This window comes from Podarcis bocagei, assembly GCF_964188305.1.
Source record: "Podarcis bocagei genome assembly, chromosome: 6".
Classification (NCBI taxonomy): Eukaryota; Metazoa; Chordata; class Lepidosauria; order Squamata; family Lacertidae; genus Podarcis; species Podarcis bocagei.
The window spans coordinates 29356518-29372915 of record NC_138130.1 but is presented as its reverse complement, the minus strand read 5'-3'; the positions used below and the strand labels follow the sequence as shown (position 1 = coordinate 29372915).

Below are 16398 nucleotides of genomic sequence, written 5' to 3'. Positions count from 1 at the left end.
TTCTTTCTAGATCTATTTCCGTATTTGTGGTGAGACTGGGCTCACCCAGCAATGTTACAGTACAACAGACCATGTCCTCAGCTCCAGCCCACTGCTGAGACCTTGAAGCCACACCTGTGAACTGTTGCCTCAGTACAATGGCTCACAGGAGTGGGCTGTTAGCTATTTCTATCACACTGTTCCTACAGAATTCAGTTAAGTTATATTTAAATCTATATACTGGAAAGATCTAATGAACATCATTTTGCAGGGTACTGTTTTGTTCATTACGTTATGTATTTTTGTGTTTTTATGCTATGAATCCTCATATGAAGGGCATTATACAAATTGAATAAATAATAAGAATTTTAAAAATAGCTACCTCACTTCTGGTTCTAAAACGTTAGGATTTCAACACAGCATGTTAGGATTTTACAAACATTAGAGCATATTTTTACTCAAGACATCTTACTGCTAATGTAAAAAGGATATAAAATAACAATAGCAACCTGTAGTCTTATTCAAGATGGCAAGATGTAGAGAAATTATCCAATCATCATAATTCTTTTTAAAAATACGAACAGTTCGCTGAAAAGATGTGGCAGTTCTGAGGAGAACGGTGGTAGAAACCTGCTGAAAGGTACTATATTCTCCTCATTTCCTCTCTCCCTTTCATTTGGTTTGCAAGTATATTTTGAAAATGGGATGTAGACTTCCAGGAGCTGTTGGTAAGAATAATTCTTCTGTCAGAGTCAAGGAAAAGAATGCTTCACTACCTCATATATTATTTAAAGCAGTAGCCACTGGGATCTCATCTCTTTTTCATTATTATGTAATATTTACATATCTTTGGAGTCTGCACAATAAGTTCACACTAACGAGCCGAGACAACCTTCCACCAAGAGGAATACAATAAAAAGACTAGTAAGAGCTAGAGGGGGAAAGGAAGAGTGAGAGATACAACGAAAAAGGTTGCATAATTCATCCTTTCATCCTTTTTATGCTGAGGTCTGTCTGTTTTTGCTATTTATTTTGCATTTTTGTGGCTCTTTTTTGTTTTGTTTTTGTGACTGCATGGAACCCAGTTCAGCTACTGATTGATTGTGTGACTGCAGTACATTGTTTATTGCTTTCATTTTATGGATCAGTGGTCTCGCTAGATAGTAAAATTCATGTTAAATTGCTGTTTAAGGGCTTGTTTTTGAAAGTCTGGAACGAATTAATCCGTTTTGCATTACTTTCTATGGGAAAGTGCGCCTTGGTTTTGGAACGCTTTGGTTTTGGAACGGACTTCCAGAACGGATTAAGTTTGAGAACCAAGGTACCACTTTATATATAAGGGTGCAATATGTATTTCTGTACAACTACAGAGGAAAAATACATTTTCTCCACTCCATTCAGGCAGCTAACTGCAAGGTGTAGGGCTCTCATGCTGGACTATGCTCTCTGAAACCATTTGGATCCATTAAGTGGCGGGAAAGACCATTTGAATTTGTTCCCGCTCCCTGTGGAGGAGAAGGGTCACGAAGAAGTCTAGTTGCACCAGGAAGTGATCTGACCACAGCACTTCTTTTGTTCTACTGGAACTTTGTCTCAGGTCACCCATGTCTGCAGAGGTAAACACCAAATCTAAGGCATGTCTACGACTATGATGAGTAGGGCCAGATTTAAGAAACAATGAAAATACAATTTGAAAATCCACACGGCACAGCACAGCACGTTACAATTGCTATAACCAGACAAAAAAGAATGATAATAATTTAAGTTGTGCGTCAAGATCCTCAGCACTTTTCAAGTGATCTATGGGGGGGGGGGGAAACATTTGGCAACCACTGCCCTGGATTGAAAGGATGATTGATTCATAATGAGCTATAATAGAAGTTTCAATTAATCTGACCGTGACAATTTTTATAAAACTACCAAGGCTGTAAAATGTGATGGCTTTAATAGTCTGTGGAATTAATTTTTTAAAAGTTTGGCATTTCATATTTAAATGCTGCTATTCTCAATTGATGCCTGTCATTGTAATTTAAAATTATATTCTGTATTTTTGTTATTTTTCGTTTTGTATATAGTGTGACAGCCTGTGGCTAAGTCACTATTTAATAACCCAATTAGCTGCTTCCCACAGCCTACAGGCTTTATGACTCTTTTCTAGCACACTTATAATTTTATTCCTTTTCCATCTCCAAGACGTGTAAAACTGATTCTGAAAGCACAGTAATTGACATTAAAACACACAGATGTGTGTAATAGTTATGCAAGAACACACACAGGATGGCTGTACTTGTTACATCCTTCCTACACAAACTGTTCTTTCAACATTATCATTCAAGGAGATTTACATTCTAACCCTTCAAGATGAATCCCAAGGTAATGGCAGGACTAAAAGTGCGTGAAGTCTTAAAAAACTTTTAGGAGTCTTTGCCTGTTTATCTTCCAAATTTGTGCTGACGTGAGAACAGACTACCTTTCCCCCATGCAAACATTACCTCTGAAGCAGCTTACTATCATTCCCAAAACAACAATAAATAGTCCTGCCTACTCCCTCCTCACCCACAACTCAGGGAAATCCATCATCAAAAGAAAGGAACAAGGAAAACATTGTTTTGTGTATACTAACTCATATTTAGTATATTCAGAATTAGAAATAACTGCTATAATTTAAATAGGAATACCACACTCTGATCATAGTGAAGAAAACTGTGGCCAGGTGATGTATCCCTGCTCAGTGTGCTATACTGATGCTACAAATAAATATATTATAATAATAAATGTTCATGGGGAACAGTTCTCAAGGTCCCTGCCCTCCTCTAGTTCTCTCCCACCCTCTCTCTTACACACGGAATCGTAGAATTAGAGTGTTGGAATGAACCTTACTTTCCCTTATAGAAACAGTATTCTAAACTTGTTTATCAAACGCTGACATTAATAAATGCATTTCCAATTGAAGCTGGATGTTGAAATGATGACTTGAAGATTGGCCCGTGGGCATATGTCATTCTGTATCCATCAATCATAATTCGCTTGGCTAAATAATTCTGACATAGTATTGTTGGATAAGGAGCTAGGTGAAGTGTTCCCTTTCAAGCTGTATGTTAGAAGTCCTTGGGTCTGCCAACAATTACTTAGGGACATTTTTCAAGGAAACTTTGCCTTAGTTAGGAGGACCGTCCGCCCTGGGGTAAGCTGCTTTTTCTTAGAGCACAGAAGTTAAGTTTAAAGTGAGCTTGTCACAATGTTTGATCTGATTGATCATATTTCTATGGCACTTTTGATTCAAACGAATCTCAAAGCAGCTTACAAACAATAAATAATACAAAACGATAAAACGTAACAGAGCGTCACAAATGCAGCATAATGTCTGTTGCATGCGTAATGAAAACATTCGGAATCCACTTTATTATCAAATTAACTGCTGGTATAATGGCTATAAATGTATCTGGAGATTTGCAAGCCACCCTGAGTGTTCCTACGCATCAAAGGTCAATATATAAATTATGGAAACAAACACAATTATTTATTTTATAGCTCACTTCTGAAGCTACCCTTGATTATATAGAAAAATGTTTGGATGTCACAAGAAGGCCCTGGCACTCATGTCTAGCCCCAGTCTGGGAGCAGACCCAGTTTTAACCATCGGGCAGCTGCCTAGGGTGGCAGAATTTTAGGGGCAGCAAAATTAGAAGGCCAGTAGAATTTGAAAGGCGGCAAATGATAACCGTGTTGGTGGAAGGAAGAGCCAGCAGCTGCCATTCCCAGTAGTCTTCATTCTTGGGAATGTGGAACCACTGCATCCACATTATCCTTAGGGGGAAACACCTTTCAAGCGAGTTTTGTTGGGGGAATAGAGGGAGGGCACAGTGCTCTCCTCAGAGAGGCCTTTTGAGGTCCCAAATATCAGAGAGACTGCCTTCTTCCCATCAGACTAGCTCAAGTGCTCAGATTGGGGCCCTTTTGGTAGTGTCTCTACCCTCAGAGGCATGGGGGAGGGTGGCGGTCCAGGAAAGGGCATTCCATGGCAACCCCTGAGCTGTGGAACTCCATCTCCACAGAGGTGTATCTGGCTTCTGAAGGAAGGTGCTGAAGAGGCACCTATTTGGGTATATACTGTTAGGACCCGCCTTATTTTTTATGGGTACAAGTTGTTCTGTTATTGTTAACGTTGTGTTTTTATGATGGGACCTTCGGGTGAAGGGCAGGCAACAAATCAATAAAGTGTTGGCTGAATTGTTGGAAGCAGAAGTGTGGAAACATTTGGCTTAGATGCAGTCCAGAAACACCCTTCATAGCTTCTCTCTTAAAAGCAGTGAATGGAGAACCTGTGAACTTCCAGATGTTCTTGGACTTCAACTCCTGTTTTTGCCAGCCAGCATTAATGGTGGGTCAGGGATGGTGGGTGGGATTGTCCCAAGAGCATCTTGAGGGCTACAGGGTTCCCACCACTATCTCAATCACATGGCGTTGACTTAAAATTGTACATTCATGAATTACTGCTTCTGACATTCATACATAGACGGAATTATAAGTTCACAAACAGAAATGATAAATCAGCAGTTGACTAATAGCGATTTGTTGGGCATCAGATTTGTTGATGAAACCCACATGCAAGTGTGCAGTCTGCAAAGCTGGACTATTAGGACCTTGTACAATCACAAAGTTGACTATGGATTCAGCTTAGGTATTCTAATTGGGTTCAGCCTAGGTATTCTTAATGTTTGATGACAAACGAATGGATTGAAGACCTTTTGCAGAGCCATTCAGATCTCAGAAAAAGTGACTGGGGCTACAGGTTGTACGACTGGCATTTAAAAAGCTTGTGCCCCTTCAAATTAACCTTTGTACTACAGCTCCTACTGCAAAGAGTACTGTAGAACAACCAGTCAGTTGCATGTACTCAGAAATAAAATGTAGACATTTACATTTAGCGCAACATGAAAAGTAGAAGCTATGGCCTTTATCTTTTTAAAGACCATGTAAAAATTATTGGGGGGTGGGGTGGGGAATGGCTTTCCTTGTAATTTTAAGCATGTGTGTGTTATCCATTCTGAATAGCTTAGTGGAATGATCATGTCCATGTATTATTTAAGGCCATGGAAGTAGAGATTATAAGATGTTAAGAGCTGTGAAGGCAGAGTGAGTGAGAAGATGCTCATCCAATAAGCCTAGATCATTTAGGTCTCTACTGAGGGAAATGGTGTTCTTTTACCCATTTGGACTTTACTTCTACTCCAGACAGGTCTTTTTGAGGAGCACAAGATCTGGTACACTTTATCCATGCCTTTTGAGCACACCAGGTAGCTGTAAAGTCTTGTGATGCCAACAGTCTTAGGAAACCTTTAAGGCTAGCTTGTGGAAGCCTTCTTAAACACAGAGCTTCCCTTGCGAGGTCTGTGCATTAGTAGTTTTTTAAAAATTCAGTATGCCTTAGCAGTTACAGATCTTTTTGCTCACACTTCTCCCCCCCCCCCCCCGTTCTGTAACTTGTGGCAGGAGGGAATCAAATTAGGTCTCAGGGATAGGTCACTTCTCACAAGGCTATTCATCAAAAGTAGCTTGGAGACTAAGCTTATTTTTGGAATGTATATGTATTTATTGTACTTAATATCCCACCTTGTTCTCCAAGGAGCTCAAGGTGGCGTACATGGTTCCCCCCCTCATTTAATCCCCACGACAACCCTGTGAGGTAGGATAGCCTAAGAAGCAATAACTGGGCAAAGGTCACCCAGTGAGTTTCATGGGGATTTGAACCCTGGTCTCCCAGTTCCTAGTCCAACACTCTAAGCATTACACCACACTGCCTTTATATACTTTATATACCAGGTGCTACATGTGCAGTTAAGGGGACGCGGGTGGTGCTGTGGGTTAAACCACAGAGCCTAGGACTTGCCAATCAGATGGTCGGCGGTTCGAATCCCCGCGACAGGGTGAGCTCCAGTTGCTCGGTCCCTGCTCCTGCCAACCAGCAGTTCAAAAGCACAAAGTGCAAGTAGATAAATAGGTACCACTCCAGCGGGAAGGTAAACAGAGTTTCCGTGCGCTGCTCTGGTTTGCCAGAAGCGGCTTAGTCATGCTAGCCACATGACCCAGAAGCTGTCTGCGGACAAACGCTGGCTCCCTCGGCCAATAAAGCGAGATGAGCGCCGCAACCCCAGAGTCGGTCACGACTGGACCTTTACCTACATGTGCAGTTAGTTCCTTAATGGCATCATTTGTTTTGTAACATACACATTTTAATCCCCTCATGTTAAATAATGAGAGACTGATGCATCCGATCAAATAAAAAAACAAACAAACTTTATTTACAAGAAAAATCTGTACACTGTGCATACATAAAAATATATAAAACCAAAATAGAAAATACAAAAGTGTTAAAATGTATACAAACACTGTTTTTAAAAATGCGACTCCTGGAAAATCTCAAGCTTTCGTTTCTTGAAGAGTGCACATTCACTTAAAAAATTATCATACAAAATAATTCTCAAGGCTATTTAAAAAGTACACAGTCTTCTATTTGAGTAGCTCGGCGACTACAGCTTTAGAAAATGAGATGATATGTGTGAATATAAGGCATGTACACAGCTGGCCATGTAACAACAGAGGTTCGAATTATGTTGCCATGTTACAGAGTGGAAACCTGCGATATAAAAATGCATTTTATTTTTATTTAATTTACTCAGTTCATACACCACCTTTCATCAAAAAGCTCTCGGGGTGGTTATTTAAATAAACTTTCAATAGACATGAGGTACTTATATAAACAGTTAATCCAGATGTTCTCTTTGCACAGAAAGCTGCAGTTTTATGGAGGCAAATGTCTCTATATGAGATTTTAAAATTTGTTGAAATGTGCCTGTAATTTCACGCCATTTTCAGTATTTTATCTTCAAATTGCAAAGTATAAGGAAGGGAGGGAAAGAGGTTGGTTACTTTTTAAAAATAAATAAATAAATACAATCATCACCATCATTTATTTTTATATTCCATCCTTCCTTCCATAGGTGCACTTGATCTTTACTCCAATTTTGCATGCCATGTAAGCAGCTGAACTTTCAAAAAAATTAAGAAGAAAACGTGGAAAGCCCAGTCATAACCTTGTCTGTCTTCAATTTCAGCACATGTAAAACTACCCTAGTATGGTTTGTGTGAGAGAAAGAAAGAAAGAAAGAAGGGGAACTTGTTAAGAAAATTATGCATCGCAATCTGTCCAAGACAAGGCACTCTGAAATTAATGAAGTCAGAGTTCAATTTAGGGATAGAAAAGTCTTGTTGAACAAAATCAAAAGAACAACTCCTAGCTAGACTTTTTTTTCAAGTACTAAGAATTATTTAGCGCAATATTTTCAAAAACCTCCATTTATATTTAATGATCCACTTTAGAAAGGGTGATTTTTAACAAGTGTGGAGCATTTTGCAGCTTTCATTACTAACACTTCAAATATTTTTGCATGATGAGCGTAACACCCATAAATGTTTTCTCTGACTTAGGGATGAGAGCTCACACCGCCACAGGGCCTACTCGGCGGCAGTAGGGTGTCACAATTTAAGTATTTTGTCTGGCGTGGGGGGTGGGCAGAGCTGTTGTGGCCATACCCTAACCAAGCCTACTCAGAAGTAAGTCCTAGTGAATTCAATAGGGCTTACTCCAAGATAAGTGGGGTTAGGATTGCTATTTACGCAATTCAGTGGAAACTAGGCACTTCCCATATCCCAACTAGCCATGCGATTGCCACAAGGCTAATTGACAGAACTATCCTATATCTACTTGAAAGTAAGCCTCGCTGAGTTTAATGGGGCTTAATTCCCAGGTGCCATGTGAGGGTTGCAGTCTTATATGCACCTGTAGGGAGCAAGATCCATTTGAACACAGTGGAACTTACCTTTGAGCAAAAGAATATGTGCAGGGGGGAAATTGGCCTGCAAAACAATCTGGATTCTGTGCAGAGAAAAGCTGGATACTGTGACTTGTGTGTCAGCTAATTAAACAAGGGTGCATGATTTTCTTAATTTCCATATTTTTAATCTGATTCTGCAGGGAAGAAAACTGGGTACTTGAAGCCTTGCCCTAGGCTTCTATAATATATATTTTTAAGCACTGCCGCTGACTTCTCTGAGTTTGGGATGGTGGGATATTTTTGCCAGCCACACAGGCTACAAAGCACCTCTTTAAAAAAATAAATAAATGGTAAAAGTCACTGGAAGCTGGATTTTGTGCCCAGTGCCACATTCAGTGCTTTTGAACTCAACACGAGTAACTCTGGTAGCAAGCGGAGGGGAAAAACTGAGAAGGTGAAGCAAGTACCTGGCCATGCCTCCAAGTCACACATGGAAGAAACAACAAGAGATGAACGTTTTGTTTTTGCTAGCAAAACAAAGATTGGCTCAACAGTTCATAGATCGATTTCCCTGTAACAAACATGAGAACACCTCAAAGTGACCCTCTGGAGGCGTTATGCATAAAAAATTAAGAGAGCACCACGTTAGAAAGTTCACAGTGGAAAGTGTAGATCATGACAGATAATAATAACAGAAAACAAGTATGCTTTACCCAAGGTGTTGAGTGCAACTTTTCAACTGTACAGCCATCAGTGCAGAGAAAGTGTGAAGCTTTCAACATATTTATGCCAATCAAAACTAACTTCTCCCAGCAACCCTTGCTTTTTGTTTTTTTAAACTGGTAAAAAGAAGAATAAGCAAAGGCTTAAACAGACTTCATACTTTTTTAAAGTGAGATTTCTCACTGACTTCAAGTAGGAGTTGCAGACATTTACTGAACATTTATAATTCTGATATAGATTAAAAATGCACTGTTATATATATATCTATATATATATATAATAAGGTGGCCTAAAAACATACAAAATTCTATTTAACATCTAATACACATTCATTTACTGTCTTAAACTGAACAGTCTGAACTTTCAATCAGCTATCACTTCCTAATGCTTGCTTTCTTTCTTTCACTTGCAACTTTTAAAAAATAAAATCAGAAGTTCCCCTCCTGTTTCTTCCTCTTCCCCTCTCATCTCCCTTCAACATTGAAGTAAAATGCATTAATCTTCATCTGTGGAATTTTGCAAAGTGAACACTTATCAGAAGATGAACCGATAATAATATTTTTAAAGTTTCCAATTCAAACCCTGCTGAAGTCAGTGGAATAAACAACTACAGTTTCGATTGCGGAGGTGGTTGAGTTAGGAGAACTTAAATGGCGAGAGCGAAAACCAGACTTTGTTGGAAGGTTGACTCAGGATCTGTGGTGGCATCCCTGGGTTTGTACTAGACCTCAGTTTGGAGACAAGCAGCGCTTCTAAGTTACATTTAAGAAGGTACCACATGGCCACCACTAATTTAAGGTTCTTGAAGGAATGTGCAAGCAGTTGAAGCCTTAGATAAAACTTGATTAAAATGGCACTATTCAGAAAAGTATCCAGTATAGGGGTGCCAACTTGAATATAATACTGGGGCCCCTAGGCAAGCCCCACCCCACATAATGGATCACATTACATGGCACACCCACATCATATGAATGGCAATGCCCATCAACTTTGGGTGGGGCCCAGCCCCCTCCGATGTGGCGAAGAGACCTCGGCCCCTAGGAATTGACTCCTATGATCCAGTATTTGGTGTGTGTTGCTGTGTTAGCAATAATGAGATTAGCTTCCACTGAAACAAATAGGATGTTAAGCTAAGCCATGGTTAAAATTATGCTGAACCCAACACAATTATTTGTTTAAATTGAATTATGCCTCAGGCAGGTGGTCATTGTTAAGAATACAGCAGAAACATATGCATACAAGCACGGATGCAAACTCTCTTCTCTCTCAACCCAGCTGCGTAAAATTTTTTTTTAAGAGCCTAAGCAATGAGATATGTGCACTATATTTTCCTTTACTGGGATACTTCTGATTGAGCAAACACAACAGGGATGGGGAACGTGTATCTCTAGATGTTGTTGGACGGTAGCTCCCATCAGCCCCACCCAACATGGCCAACAGGAAGGAAGGAAGGAAGCTGCACTACCAACACCTGGGGGGCTATCCTTGCACGATGACAAGGTGAAAGATTATAGAACGTCTCTGTTGGTGCTCAGCAGACTTTTGCAAGAGAGAGTTTGCATTTGACAGGAGTCTTACGTAGGCCTGAAGGGAGCGACCTGATCCATCCTCCTTTTAATTAAATTATGGAACTCATCACTTTTTTTTTAATGGGGGGGGGATAAGATGTGGAAGATGAACACCACCTTCAGAAACAAGATTAGACAGGCAGATAAGTGACACACAGGCAGGTTGACACAGCAGCCCAATGGATGCTCTGTGTTTGGAGATATTGTCAATGTCAAGAGGCTGGGGACAAGCGACAGAGGAAGCCCACTGCCTTTATGCCTTTCTTGCAAACCTCCCCAGAGGCATCTAATTGACCACTGCTGGAACCAGAGTGCAAGATGAGACGGGCCTTCAAGCTTGATCCAGCTAAATTGTCTTTACATTCTTAAGACCTAGAAGTAGAATCAGGATCTTGCTTTCTATTGCTAGAAACTTGTGGGTGGGGGTGAAAGGGAATGTTGCAAATGCAGAAGCATTGCTTGAATATTTCTGGGCCAGAATTTTGACTCTCTGCTCTTAACAGCAAGAACCTACAGGGTTTGGCATCTCACTGCATCTTTGGCTCACAAGGTAACCTGATGAATTCCCTCTTCTCTTCTTACTACTTTCTGACAACCCCAAAGCTCCTCTCTTCTGTTCACTCGCTTCCCCCTGACTTGGCTTGCTAATAAATACTGCAGTGGTAGTGAACATTCAGAAGACTACAAGCCCTGCTGCCCTCTGCCCCAACCTTTCTTCCTGACACTTTTCCCTGAATAGCGCTGCAACTGGGCTCTGGGGCAGCGAAAGAAAACTAAAATGGAAAAGGCTGCTGAAGATCCCTAGTCTAACATCCTGTCAGGGACTGGGCAGAGAAGGAAGAACGGTGGAGACCGCCTTCCCATCCTGAACCTTCCAGGGAGGAGGAAGAGGAAGATAGTATAAATTTTCAACGGGGGGTTTGTGGGAGGTCACAGCTCAGAGGCAGATGAGGGGAAAAGCTGAGAAATAATGGGAGACCTGGATGACATGTCACTAGAAAGCATTCCAGACCCACCATCTCCCAGAACCCAGCGAGTCTTAAAAGTAGGAGAGCAAAGAGCTCGAAGACAGAGGGCACTTAGTGACACCTGTAGAGAAGATGATGATGATGATGAATGAGGAAGTGGAAGAGATTGGGGTGTGTGAAGATTCACTTGGGACAACACCATTATCCAAGAGGCTGGGTTCTATAGCCTCTCTCTGTAAAGTTTGGAATAAAAAAGGACTGTAAGACATTTTTCCTTGTCTTTATACTTTCCTGGGCAACCACTGCCGGGAGCCAGTGACAGCATCCTGACACATCCACACAGGTGGTAGAGGAAACAAAGCATTAGAAAGCAACTGCTTTCTAAAGATAAGCTGTGTTGTTTGCTTGTGGGTTGTGATTGTCACACAACAACCTACTCCCTTGATGGCTCATCTGCAGGTAAGACTTTTCATCCTGACTACAGTAGCTGTCATGAGGGGGTTTGGAGGGAGTTGTTATGGCATGATGAATGAGAATCAGCCTGCAGGCCTGCGTACATGAATGTGTGGCAATTCAGCCCCACATAAAAGGTCAAAAAATATATTTGTTCTAATATGGACACTGGTGCCAGCACGTTGGCACGGAAACAATTTTCAATATGCTATTTTCTGAAACAGCCAGGTGGTGGTCTTCTACTCAACCTTTCCTGTGCATGCTACCAATTTATGTATTTGACCAAATATGTCTTAACACATGTTAAAAGAGTCCAGCACCAGTGTTTTAAGGTTAGGGTTCCAAGCTCAGCCACCAGAACAGTTTAAATAAAACGAAAACATGGCCCATTGTATTCAGTAAACATCTGGCACTTTTTATAAGAGGGAAGAGAGGAAAATCTTAAAAGATGCTGTGAAAAATATAGCCGAAGTTTGCTTTTATTTGATTGTAAGGACTTCTTCACTAGGTTAGGCTTCGTGTTTAATCTGCCTTGTCTAAAGGACTGCAATTGGGCACATGTGGTATAACTGCTTGATGATTTCTGGCATATATCCTCACAGTATGTTACCTTCACCATAGTTTGCATCTCTCAAAAAGCAAGCCTTTTTTTAAAACAAAAACAAAAACCCCAAAACCTATTTTCAAAGCAATAATAAATACTCAGGCCTCAGAAGCAAGGACTTCCCCCAAGCCTGCTACTTAATTACAGTTTATAGACTCAAGACTAGATTGGTCTAAGATCCGGGTTTTTTTCAAGTATTTCTTTGTTGTTTATTAGTACGACAGCAGCACCTTATTGCACTTTGTTCTAGAAATATCCTTTCTTAGTGTTGTATAGGAATCACTTCCATCCAGGGCATTTCACTGACCTGAACCCTGGCAAAATCACTTTTCCTTTCCGGTACAGATCTTCCTGGAAGCCTCTGTTCATCCTCTGCACCAGCAGTTTCTCATAAAGCAGCGGGTGGTAAGCCCCCAAGGTACAAGCCGCATCATAGTAGAGTTCATGGTAGTGGCAGAGATCGGTCTGCCGGACTGAAGGAATGTATTCGTATACATGGACTTCGCTGCACATGGACATCATGATGAGAATCCCTGAAAACAGAGAAAACATTTAGGGTATTTGAAAATGCCAGGATAAGTTTCCAAACTTAGGTTTCTTTTTAATTATTGCGCATGCAAAAATCAAGTTCAGTTCTGTTTGCTAAATTGCTGATCATCTCTGGCATGCGGTGGTGCTGAATCAATATATTTTCTTTGGACAAAGGGCTGTTGAGTGGGTTCTGCCTGCCACCTGGTGACCAAGAACATGAAATGCACCACTAGTTGCAAGAAAACAGGAGTTGATCCATTGCCATTGACCTCAGCCAAATTCCTCTTCCCTTTCTCATAGCTCCTCTGTTCTTGTGAGTTTTTCCTGCTGCCCTCGTGAATTAATTCCAGCCTTCATTTTTCTCTCCTCCTTCTGTTAAAAATAAATAAATAAATGGTGAAGGGGTAGAAGCGCTGTTGTTTCTCCTTTCAAGCTGCCTCTATTCCTTGTTTTCTTCCCCTTTATTTTGCTACTGCTTTCCCTCCCTCCTGTTGTAGAGTTGGAAGGAGCCTCGAGAGTCATCAAGCGGAATCTCAGCTTGTGAATTAGGGAATACATTTGGGTGCTACTGTGCCACGTGTTTTGATAGCCTTTCGTAGGGCTTCTGCCTCAATGGACAAAGATGTTCCCGGCCGGCCCTACTTACTCTTTGGTTGGGCAAGCCCTGAGCTCCCACCACCCACCAGTTTCTGCTAAACTTCACAAGTCCTCCAGGGAGCCAGATAAGCCCCCTCCCCTATGGCCTTTAACCCCCAGTCTTCTCTTAAGACCCGCATGTGAGGGGGACTCCAAGCTAAAGAAGTGGAAAGCAGCAGCCGTGGCCTTTCCTGAGGTTCAGGACTCGCCTCTCTTGCCTGCAACAGCACTGTGGTCCTCTGGCATTGCACAACCAAGCCTGTCAGTGACTTGTATGACATCCTGTCTGCTGCAGGGCCAATTTGCCCAAGATGAGGAGCAGCTCTCAGAGGGTGATTTGCAGGTTAGAGCCAACGTGGCAAAATGCTAACCAATGCTATCGTGTCTGGCTGTATTATGTTTAACTTGGCCTTCCTTCCTACTGAAGTCAAGGAGGCTCCATTCTGCCCAGTGGGGTCAGCATTAGGCCTGGGCAATATATTGATATACCGTATTGGCCTGGATATAAGCCGCACCTTTTTTCCGAATTCCGACCGTGAAAAGTTAAAGTGCAGCTTATATTCATGACCTTACAAAAAGAATCCCGTATGCAGCCAGGAGTGTGGGGTAAACAGCGCCAGGAGCGCAGCACAGTGATGCCCGCCCCACACGTAGCCCCCCATCCTCTCCCCCAAGGCCAAGAAGGGGGAAAGCGAGGAAGGGAGTGGCATATTCAGGTATTGTCTTTTTTCTTTCTCCTCCAATACTTTTAAATGTGCGGCTTATATTCAGGTGTGGCTTATATTTGAGCCAATAAAGTACATTGCCCAGGACCAATTTGAGGGCCATTGTGCTCTGGCCCTCAAACTGAGGGAGGAACGAGCTGTGAGGCGCCGGAGCTGATGCAGCACGTTCTTCAAGGGCTCCAAAGTTAAAAAGTTTGGGAAAGGTTGGATTGCAATGTAAACAGCAGAATCTGAATCTTCACTTAACTTTTTTAATGCACGAATCTTTAGCCTAATTTGTAACCTGAAAATTGCAGTTTAGCAAAATGAAACTGGTTGGGTTTTTTTGTTTTTTGTTTTCCAGTTCTACAAATGCTTTCTGATGCTTTTCCACTGCCAACCTGCTTCAGCGGCTGACGGAGAAACCACCTGCCAGTCAAAGGTCACAGTCATCCAACTGAACCAGAAAGCAGGCGGTGGAACCACTAGGCAAGCACTTCCCCAAATGGACGAGAAAATGGACCGCCTTCTGAGCCCAGAGTCAAGCCCAGAGCATGTTTCAGACAGCCCGCCACAGATGTCCAAGGAAAATTCATTCTTGTGAACGAGTGCAAGCTGTTGCCTAATCCATCTATATCATATATGTTACAGTTTTATTGCCAGCTTGCTTTGTTTTCCCCTAAGGAATCCGCTGTGCATTAAGCAGGAACAAAACTTGTTGCTATTAACTGTTTCTAACTCTGAATCAAGTAGGAATTATGTGATTATAGCACCAAAAAGAAAGAAAGAAAGAAAGAAAGAAAGAAAGACTGGTGCTCTAGATATGCAAGGGAATAATGTATTATTGCTGCTTGAAGTTAACGGTAGATGCCTCAATGCCCATTCTGTTGAGGTTAGCTCCCTCCACCTCAGCTTCACAAAAATCTCATTCTAGATCTTTGTAACCTGATAAGCACTGACCGCTAGAATAGTTTTCAAATGTGTACTAAGTCACAGTATTAACTGGTTTTTTAAAGAGTAGTAAATATGCGCTAGCTCACACATCTGCTGGTTCATACCGAGGCTGGTAATAAGCTTTAAATATTCCGATTCACTTTCACAACACAAAATGTAGATCTCCCTTCTCAAGGAAGCACAGTGATTTAGTATCAGTCAGATTTGGAGGGGGCAGGGATATAAATAATATCATCATTGTTATTAAATGATGATGGGACAACAACTTCATTTTAGCAAATATATGCGCACCAAGAGATAGCTCAAGTCAGTTGAGCATGAGACTCTTAATCACAGAGTTGTGGGTTCGAGCCCCATGTTGGACAAGAGATTCCTGCATAGGGTCGGACTAGACGATCCCCACAGTCCCGTCGAAATCTACATGTGAAGAGGGCACATGTAACTTACATATTTATGGTTTTAACTTTTGAAAAAAACATATTGCCCCCAGGTTAGAAATCTACAGCTGTAACAGGAAACTTCATTTTCATTACTGTTTGAGTTATCCCTACCCAGTATGTGCTTGCTACTGCTTTTGTAAAGCACACTCCCATGCCTAAGATGTCAACACAGACAACACTATCCTCAACCCTTGCTCACCATTAGGTACCTGATGTGAATCTGTTTCCCACTTTCCCCTGCCTAATAGTATTTCCCTGCCCTATGTATTTCTTAAAGGGGAAATAATGAAGGCACAAATGCAGACAATTCCAACAAGAAAGAAAAGTGGGAGGTGTCTAAAGAAACAGGTGCAGCTGCCTAAGGAGCTTACAGATGAGGTGAGATTTAAGGAGGGCATGTATTAAGAAACGAAAGAAAGTGAAATCATGAAGGAAGAGTATAGACATGTAGCCAACAGTTGCAGGGGGAATGTCCAAGGTGGGGCAAAGCCCAGAAAGAAGTTCAGGCTTGGGAAAAAAGTTAAAAATATAAAGATTTCTTCAGCTGTGTTCGAAGCAAGAGGAGGAACATGCAAGTACAGTGGTACCTCTGGTTAAGAACTTAATTTGTTCCGGAGTTCCGTTCTTAACCTGAAACTGTTCTTAACCTGAGGTACCACTTTAGCTAATGGGGCCTCCCACTGCCGCACGATTTCTGTTCTCATCCTGAAGCAAAATTCTTAACCCGAGGTACTACTGCTGGGTTAGCGGAGTCTGTAACCTGAAGCGTTTGTAGTGTCCAACCTGGCAATAGCAGAACGAAAGACGCAAGAAGGAAGCTGCAGCCCCAAATAGGAAAAGAGGTTGTAAGGGAACACCTAGTTACTTAAATCTCCAGGGCCCATTGAGCTACACCCAAGGAGCTTGTGAATGTAATCTCAGAGCCTTCGTCTATAATCTTTGAGAATTCTTTGAGAACAGGTGAGGTCCCTGCAGACTGGAGGAGGACAAATGTAGTCCCCAT

General features: G+C 41.6%; 2 protein-coding genes across 14 annotated transcripts in view; one reads left to right on the top strand and one right to left on the bottom strand.

The window, feature by feature from the left end:
• The window catches only part of LOC308589380 (parapinopsin-like), a 46811-nt gene extending 30647 nt beyond the window's left edge, over window positions 1–16164 (top strand). Inside the window, exon 5 of the mRNA XM_081198572.1 lies at window positions 14366–16164. Within this exon, the coding sequence (XP_081054698.1) occupies window positions 14366–14605 (240 nt within the window). The 3' untranslated portion in view covers window positions 14606–16164. The remainder of the gene's footprint in view (window positions 1–14365) is intronic.
• Window positions 1–16398, bottom strand: part of ST6GAL2 (ST6 beta-galactoside alpha-2,6-sialyltransferase 2) — an 80600-nt gene that overhangs the window by 573 nt on the left and 63629 nt on the right. For 11 of the 13 annotated variants that reach the window (XM_081198421.1, XM_081198415.1, XM_081198416.1 and 8 more), the window contains one exon: window positions 12438–12663. In XM_081198421.1, coding sequence (XP_081054547.1) covers window positions 12438–12663 — 226 coding nt within the window. Of the gene's footprint in view, window positions 1–8151; window positions 12664–16398 lie in introns of those variants that run through there. The other 2 variants (XM_081198413.1, XM_081198418.1) reach the window with 2 other exon arrangements.